Genomic DNA, 8,477 nt, shown 5'->3' with positions numbered 1-8,477 from the left:
ACCAGACCCGAAACGTTAACTCTGTTTTTTCCCTTCACAGATGCTGCCAGACCTGCTGAGCTTTTCCAGCAACTTCTGGTTTTGTTCTAGATCTACCTCTGGTGGCTAAAGGGATCAGGGAATATTGGGGGAAGGGTGGGATTAGGGTAGCAAATTGGGTGATCAACCATGATCATATTGAATGCTGGAGCAGGCTTAAGTGGCCAACTCCCGCTCCTGTTGTCCATGTTTCTTATGTTAATTTTCCAAAAAATAAGTAGCAACAGACATACAAGCTGCCAGAGAAAGTCCACAGGGTGGGGATACTACCAGGTCTGCTGAACTTTTCTCCGTTTCTCAGCATCTGCAGGGTTTTTGCCTTGTATTTCCAATACAGGAACTGGATGAATGTTTGAAAAGTGGTAAAACAATTGTAGGATTATGTGTGGGGGCGAAAAAAAGAGTGGGGGAGATGCTGAGGGGCTACAAATTGGGTATATCTTCCTAGCAGGACGGGCTGAATGGCCTCTTCCCTACTGTGAGCCCCACATTCTGTAGGAAATCCCACCGTGATCACACCAGATCCTTCATATAACCTCCTGGTGACCTTCAATGTAACAAATTAACTAAAACCGTAAGAACTGCGGATGCTGGAAGTCAGAAACAGAAATGGCTGGAAAAGCTCAGCAGGTCTGGCAGCATCTGTGGAGGGAGAAAGCAGAGTTAACGTTTCGTGTCCAGTGACCCTTCCTCAGAACCCTGCCAGATCCGCTGAGCTTTTCCAGCCATTTCTGTTTCTGTAAACAAATTAATTACTTGAAACAAGACTAATTGGTAAACGCCCCTTAAAGGAAGACTCATCAACCTAAAACAAAACTCCAGCAGAAACTAATGGATTAAGTAAATCTTGTCCACGTATATTTTCGATGTCAAACTGTTTAACTGGTTAATTTAGAGTGAAGCCTGGGGTTGGATGGACGGGAATGTTAAAACACACGGGCTGGTGGCGGAGGTGACTGTTTTAACACGAGGGACTGAGGGGTAACGAAAACATTTTTGTTCCCTGCTGGGAGGGGAGTCACTTCTAGAGAAAGACATGGCTCCCTCAGAGAGGACTCTGGATTGTAGACCCTTCAAGGAGAGGCGTAGTTTGGGTGAGGGTTTTATTTTTCTTAAAAAAAAAATCTTCCTCATCGTGAAATGCACTTGTCAATTCCACTCTGTTTACAGCTGTGTTTCCAATCTGCTTTTAAATCTAGTTCTTAAAACCTTTTTTGTTTAAATTCTGCTTCTCTTTCAGTCGTTTCAGAATTTTGTTTAGAAATCAAATTATTCACGTTTGTTTGTTTATTGTTGACTTTTTTTTGTTTTGTTTAAGCTTTGAGGAGAAGTGAAGTAATTAACATCCGCAGGAAATACCCTAACAAGCTACCGGTCAGTCAAAAAGTTTTCTTTTTATTATTTCAAATGGTGAGGGGTGGAATTGAAAGGAGGGGGTTAGTGTGCAAGGAAACGGTGTACAGCTGCAATGGCTGAGCCTCTCCCTCCATCCTTGCTTTTTAGTATAAATCCCTTCCCTTCTGCAAACGTAAAAGAAAGAAAAATCAGTTGAGGCTACCCTCTGTGCACGACTCTGTAAACCTGTTAGGTCATCATTACAGAGAACTTTTTAACACAGTAACGTTTGTTTGTTTTTAACCTGTAACTTTGCACTAGCCAGAACACGCTACACTCAGATGAGTGCGTATTTATTGGGACGATACTATTTCCAGATAACTTTTTTCTTGTGTTTTTATTCAACACCAGACTATTAGAATTTAAACATCAGGTGAATAATTAAATCTGCTTATGTATTAAAGGCTCCAGGACTTCTTAAAGCTAATGTTTGCCTTGTTTCTAGCTTCCCCCCCCCCACCCCCCCCAAAAAAAAACTGGGAACTGTCACCTTCTGGGGTGCTCCATACAATGATTTGAAAAATAAACAGATCCCTCAGGGAGAGACTTTAAACCATGAGTGGAATTTTGACTGAATCAGTAATAAATCTGGAACATATTGTTGCTCAGCAACTGTAATCATGACTTGATTTTAAAACCCCTTTTGGGTCACTAATGCCCCCTTTTTTTTTAAGGGAAGGAAATCTGCCATCTTTACTTGCTCTGGCCTATTTGTGATTCCAAACCTACAGCAACTTGATCAACTTTTAACTGCCCTTTGAAGTGAATCATTTTCAATTCAAGTAATGAATGTTGGTTAGGACAGCACTTAATGCACCCAGAGAAGGTGCTGCTGAGCTGCCTTCACAGTATCATTCCACAGGGAGTTCCAGGATTTTGGCCCAGTGATGCTGGATTCCTGTTTCCAAGTCAGGATGGTGTATGGCTCAGAGAACGCGCAGGGGATGGTGTTCCCATGTATCTGCTGCTCTGTCTTCTGGATGGTAGAGGTTATAGGTTTGGAAGGTGCTATCTAAGGAGCCTTGAGTTGTTGCAATGCATCTTTGTAGGTGGTACATAATATTGAGTGCCAGTGGATGTGGTGCCGATCGAGCGGGGGCTGCTTTGTCCTGGATGGTGTCGAGCTTCTTGTGTGTTGTTGGAGCTGCCCCCATCCAGGGGCAAGCGGGGAGTATTCCATCCCACTCCTGACTTGCAGTGGACAGGCTTTGGGGAGTCGGGAGATCGGTTACTCATGGCAGGATTCCCAACCTCTGACTAGCTCTTGTAGCCAGAGTATTGAAAAGCCGGTCTACTTCTGTTTCTGGTCAACAGTGATCTCTCCCCCCCCCCCCAAGGATAGTGATGGATTCTAGTTTTCCCTATCCATTTGGCTAATACTACAGGAGGAGCAATGGGAGTAAATGGGATTATTGGCCTTTGTTGACTGTTATGGCATTTTGTATGTGTATACCTCTCTCTCTCACACACACAGGTGATTGTGGAACGATACCCAAAGGAGAGATCCCTACCTCATTTGGACAAGTCAAAATACCTTGTACCTCTGGAACTCAGCCTATGTCAGTTCATGATCATCCTCAGGTACAGTTGACCATGTTAAATCTCCCAGCACCACCACTCTCCTCCCAAGGATTACAGAGGTCATGGGGATAGCTTTGGGGGAAACAAAGTGGGTGCCTGCTAGAGGGAGGGGGAGATGTGTAGGGGTTCCTGTTACTGACTGCTTCCCAATACCCTGGATGGTCTTTAGGACACTGGGGAGAGGGCGGAGTTGTAGTAACTGACCGATCGGTCTCTGAAAAAATCTCTCTTTCAAAAAGACAGATTGGATTTTGTTTCTAAACAAAGTTGCTGGAAAAGTCTGGCAGCATCTGTGGAGGAGAAATCGGTTAATGTTTCGGATCCAGTAACCACCTCTTCAGAACTAGTAGCTAGGAAAAGTCAGATTTTATGCATCAGATAAGGGGGGAGGGGGGTTGAGGAGTCAGCTATAGGTGGAGACAGAGCCCAAAGAGACAACACCCAAAGGAGTGGATAAGTCTGCCAGACAGACAGACAGATTTAGCGGCATGTGGATTTATTGGGACTGAAGCCATCGATTCTGATCCTTGCGCAGAGATCTGATTCCTCTCCTTACCAGCTGCCTGTGAGTAATCTGGTCTGTTTGCAATCTTAGAGTCACACTTGACCCTGAGATAAGCTCCTGATGTCCCTAAGGACAGCCTGTCTCCCAGCTCATCTGCTGAAATCCTCACTCCTCCTGCCCCTATTTTGCCTCTAATCGGGATGATGCCCAACTGATTATCCAAATTCAATCTTTAAGTTTGTCATCAATCTCTGGCGACTTAGTTCTCAAGCTAATGGTCTTGTTTTCCTGTTGTTTCCGCTCCCCGCCCCCCCCCCCCCCCCAACTCAGTCGAATCAGGCAACACCTGAATGTTGAAATTCTCACTCTGTTTTCAATTCCTCCCAGACCTCTTCCTTCTCTTCCCAATCCTACATTCCTTTTTTTCTGTAACCTCCTCCAACCCTTTTCTTGACCTGTGCTCTGGAATTCCAATTGAATCCTCTTCTACATTGCAATGTCTGTTGTCCTGACCATTGGCAACTGAGGAACCTTAGATCCCTGAAACATCTCCACCTTTCTCTAATGCAGCTCTAACTCCCACCACCCCCCCATCTCCCTGCAATACAGTCTGTCACTTTAGTCAGTGTTAGCTCCTTTTTTTTGGCCATTGTAATGATTGGTTCCCACTCTCTCCTTCTAAGCCTGTCTCATTGGTCCAATCCAGCTTTCCTTCACTATTAGACCCAGTGACAGGGCGGCATGGTGGCTGTGGTTAGCGCTGCTGTCTCACGGACCCGGGTTCGATTCCAGCCTTGTGCAAACTCAACACAGGCAGTTGCCTGTTCTCCTAGTGTGTGTGTGGGTGTTTCCTCCCACAGTCCAAAGATGTGCAGGTTAGGATGGATTGTCCATGCTAAATTGCCCATAGTGTCCAGTACCTACAGGCTAGGTGGTTTAGCTGTGGGAAATGCACAGTTACAGGGATATGAGTGGGTGAGATGATTAGGGCAGCACGGTGGCTCACAGCGCCAGGGACCCGGGTTTGAGTCCACCCTCAGTTGACTGTCTGTGTGGAGTTTGCACATTCTCCCTGTGTCTGTGTGGGTTTCCTCCGGGTGCTCCAGTTTCCTCCCACAGTCCAAAGATGTGCAGGTTAGGGCGGATTGGCCGTGCTAAATTGCCCCGTAGTGTTCAGGAATGTGTAGATTAGTGGGGGGATGGGTCTGGGTGGGATGCTCTTGGGGTCAATGTAAACTTGGTGGGCCAAAGGGCCTGCTTCCACACTAGGGATTATAAGCAGGAACAGCTGATTATATTTCCAAGTGGGGCTTGGAGGAGACCTTGTGTTCTCATCCAGCTGCTGCCCTTCCCCTTATCAGGAAGGGGAATAGATTCAAAGTTTGGAGAGTGCTTTCGATTCCCCATACTTGGTGAATTGCCACTTTCCCTTTTTTTGTTTTGAAGCTGGGAGAGTTTGGAGGGTTTAATTTCTAGCAAACTGGAATGCTAGGCTGTGTTGAAGTTATCACACTTGGTCAGTCTGGTACAGGGCTCTGAGCAGGTCACATCCATTCACTGGAAACTTTCAGCCAATGAAGTGACCTTGAACTCTAGAATGAAAGTTGGAAGGAGGAAATGGTTCAAATGGGCTGAAGTCTGAAACGCTTGACCCTGAACCCAACAGTGATGCTTTGTATGTAGCGGATCTCACTAAGCCACTCCACTCCGCTAGAAATATCCAACTGGTCAAGTCCACTTCAATATCCGAATACCATATCAAACATCTCGCATGAAATAGTGTACAGTACACATTAGCAATCACTTTATTCCTTCCTGGTATCTTTGCCTGAGAAATATTACACACATTCAGGCTAAAAAGTTTATTTATTTACAAGTTTTAAAATATGTAGAAACAGACTGCATAAGTTAATGCAAAGAGTTAATGCTCTTTTTCAAATCTTTATTTTTTTGCACTGCCTGTAGACAAACATCAGGACTTTCTGGGTGGGGAAAGATTACTAGATGGATGCAACTTGATTTTGAAGTTAATTGTTTAAATTTTGAATCCCTTGGTATCAAAGAATTAAAACTAAATGTAATTTAATTCCTGAGCCACAATGAAATGTATTAGTTTAAACTCCCACACTCTGTTCTACAGGCCACTGTAGTTCAACCATGTACTGATATCTATTTTAGAATAGATTAAGCTAATTCTGAATGCTTAGTTTGGGTAGACAATGTGACTTTGCCCCATTCAAAATGTGGGATCAATAATTCCTTGCTTTTAAGTCTGCGTGTTTAAGACTAAATGGTGAATGCCTTCCCTGACAAGTGTCCCAATTCGCCTCCTTTGATTTGCAAACCCATTTGTAAGTCGTCTGTTTCCCTCAGGAGTCGAATGTCTGTCACCTCGAGCCAAGCCTTCTATCTGATGGTGAATGACCGGAGTCTGGCGAGTATGTCCCTGACCATGGCTGAGATTTATGCAGAGTATGTGGAGGAAGATGGCTTTCTCTACATGACCTATGCCTCCCAGGAAATGTTTGGCCTCTACCTGTGTGACAGCTGCTCCTGACTGGGGTTTGACTAGGAAGCGGAGTTAAATCAGACTTGTTTTATTCCCCACCCTGCTGTTGCTTCCATTCCTCATGTCCTGTGTGGTGTGGGGTAGGTGACTTTTTATCCTGGAGAAAAGAAAGGTTGAAGATAGCACCAAATGGCTGCGTCCCCTCTTTCTGCCTCACTGCTCCCTGCAGTGTTTCATGCAATTGTAGTCTAGTTGAATCTAGGTTTGAACCAGCGTGGATTCCCTGTAAATTCTGCATGTTCACTAAGAAATTGTGTCAGAGGAGCATCTGACAATGGTCTGGAGGAAACGTTACAGTTCTGTTTTTGACACCTGTCCTACCTATTAAAGTTGCTCAGAAGATAAGCATCTCTTCCACACAATTTATCAAATGGGGTGTGGTGGATGGGATTTCTTTCATTTTTTGAAAATGAGGAAGGGAGAGCCCTAGGTAAGGTGTGTGTGTGGGGGAGGTGCTCATAACCAGTGTCAGCTTCAAAGATGAAATAGCCAAATTCTGGTCAGAAAGCAGACATGTGGTAAACAACGTGAGTTTCACTACAAAGCTGACACACACACTTCTATAATGTGACAGAACCAACGATCACTGGAAGTGATCTAGAAAGCTTCCTCTACAGTGTTTTCCCTGTCAAACATTCCCAAGACAGGGGTTAGATCATAGAATAAAACTCTCGCTACACTGTTTTCCCCATATACTGTGCCACCAAACACCTTCCCTCCCTCCCCCACCCCAAAATCAAATGCTTGCAGGGTTTGATACAAGAGTAAAACACATGGTCTCACTCCACTGTTATCCCTTCAAACACTCCCCCAGGACAGCATGGGGTTAGACAGAGTAAAGCTTCCCTCTACACAGGGTTTTATTCCTTTTCCCCCCCCCAGCCAGCAAACACTCCTCCAGACAGGGTTAGATACAGAGTAAAGCTCCCTCTACACTATTTCCACTTCCCAATCAAACACTCCCCAGGATAGGGACAGCACGGTGTTAGAGACAGAGTAAAGCTCCCTCGAGATGAGCAAGGAGGGAAACTTCTTGGCTGTTCAGCAGTGACCCACCCCCCACCCACATCAGCGTGAATGCTGTTTTGGCAACAAGAAAGCTTCCCCTCTCTGGAGGGCCATCAGCCAGGAGGTGGCAGAAAGAGGATGAAGGACCTTTTCCCTGCGATAGGCAGCCCACCTGACCCAGGGGTGGTGCTAATAACAGACATCGGGGGCTCCATTGTGGGCATGGTTTGGGGTGCTCTGGGATTTGGTGGGGGTAGGGGGGGGGGGTAAAGGGAAAAAATGTTGAATGCACTCATTTTAGCCCCTGGCCCAGTGAGGCAGTAACCTGATCAGCAGAAGATATTCTGCCAAAGCTACACAATCCAAGTTTGCCCCAAAAAGACAGCACCCATTTGGTTAAAAAGGGAAGGGCGACCAGGAACAGGAACAGAGATGTGTAAATATAACTGATCGTTTATTCCTTAAACACCATATATCTCTCACACACACACACAGTGCTACCACACAGCAATTCCTCAAAAATCCGGTCATTCGGTTTCTTTCTCTCTCTCTCTCTCTCTCTCTCTCACTCAGGGCTTTTCATTCTTCCTTGAGAAAACTAAAAAAAAATAAATCCCACGGCCGCAGCTTCTCGGGAGCACCTCAGGTTGGGCTGGACATGTTCCTGTCACTGTTGCTCGTTGTGGGACCGCTGTAACTCCGAGCTGTTTGCCAGGCCTCTCCCTGCACCCTGCATCTCTTCGTAGGAATAACCGAAAACTGTAAAATCGAAGGGGGAAGCAGGGTAAGGGTTTTCATTCATTAGGTGGCATGTTATCCCCTTCATCTTTCCCACCCACTTAACTGATGCTCAAAACCAGGCGTTGCCATGGGTCAACTATTCGGCTACAAGGGGCGTCGCTTCCCCATTGGATTTCTCACCCTTGCTGTCAGGGTTTGTGTGGGTTGGATTCTGCACCACCTCTATCCATGGCGGTAGGTGGTATTGGAAGTGGGTGGGGAGTCTGGTTACCTGTGCCTTCTGCTGCACTGCGATCTGGTAAACCTCTCATCAGACTCTGGGCGCTCAGTGTCTGGTCCAGTGTCGCTTCCAAAGCTGTAAGGAGAGAGCAGGCGGGCAGGGTTAGAGGGGAGCAACACACTGCGTTGTCCCACCCACAAACAGAAAAATAGCGCATGCTGTAAGGCAGGGCAGGAGCATAAACTCTCCACAAACCTGATAGAGAGAAAGAGAGGGAGGGAAAGAGACAGCGAGACAAAGAGAGAGAGAGAGAGGGGGAAAGAGACAGCGAGACAAAGAGAGAGAGAGAGGGGGAAAGAGACAGCGAGACAAAGAGAGAGAGAGAGGGGGAAAGAGACAGCGAGACAAAGAGAGAGAGA

At 46.0% G+C, this 8,477-nt stretch overlaps 1 protein-coding gene and 1 long non-coding RNA gene across 2 annotated transcripts; one reads left to right on the top strand and one right to left on the bottom strand.

Annotated features, from left to right (window-relative positions):
• Positions 1-865: 865 nt before the first annotated feature.
• On the top strand, positions 866-6,792 carry map1lc3c (microtubule-associated protein 1 light chain 3 gamma). Its single transcript, XM_020524793.2, has 4 exons — positions 866-1,133; positions 1,358-1,413; positions 2,909-3,015; positions 5,894-6,792. The coding sequence occupies exons 1-4, from the start codon at positions 1,076-1,078 to the stop codon at positions 6,075-6,077; spliced, it is 405 nt and encodes a 134-aa protein (XP_020380382.1). The 5' UTR covers positions 866-1,075; the 3' UTR covers positions 6,078-6,792.
• A 742-nt stretch (positions 6,793-7,534) lies between these two features.
• LOC125487645 lies at positions 7,535-8,195 on the bottom strand. The gene is made up of 2 exons (XR_007266010.1): positions 8,110-8,195; positions 7,535-7,856 (listed from the first exon to the last, which is right to left on the bottom strand). It is a non-coding gene; the product is annotated as an uncharacterized LOC125487645 (long non-coding RNA).
• Between the last annotated feature and the right edge of the window lie 282 nt (positions 8,196-8,477).

The sequence above is a fragment of the Rhincodon typus genome, chromosome 43 (assembly GCF_021869965.1).
Source record: "Rhincodon typus isolate 14 chromosome 43, sRhiTyp1.1, whole genome shotgun sequence".
In the NCBI taxonomy this organism is placed as follows: Eukaryota; Metazoa; Chordata; class Chondrichthyes; order Orectolobiformes; family Rhincodontidae; genus Rhincodon; species Rhincodon typus.
Note: the sequence above shows the minus strand (reverse complement) of the source record. Positions and strands in the feature narration are given on the sequence as shown.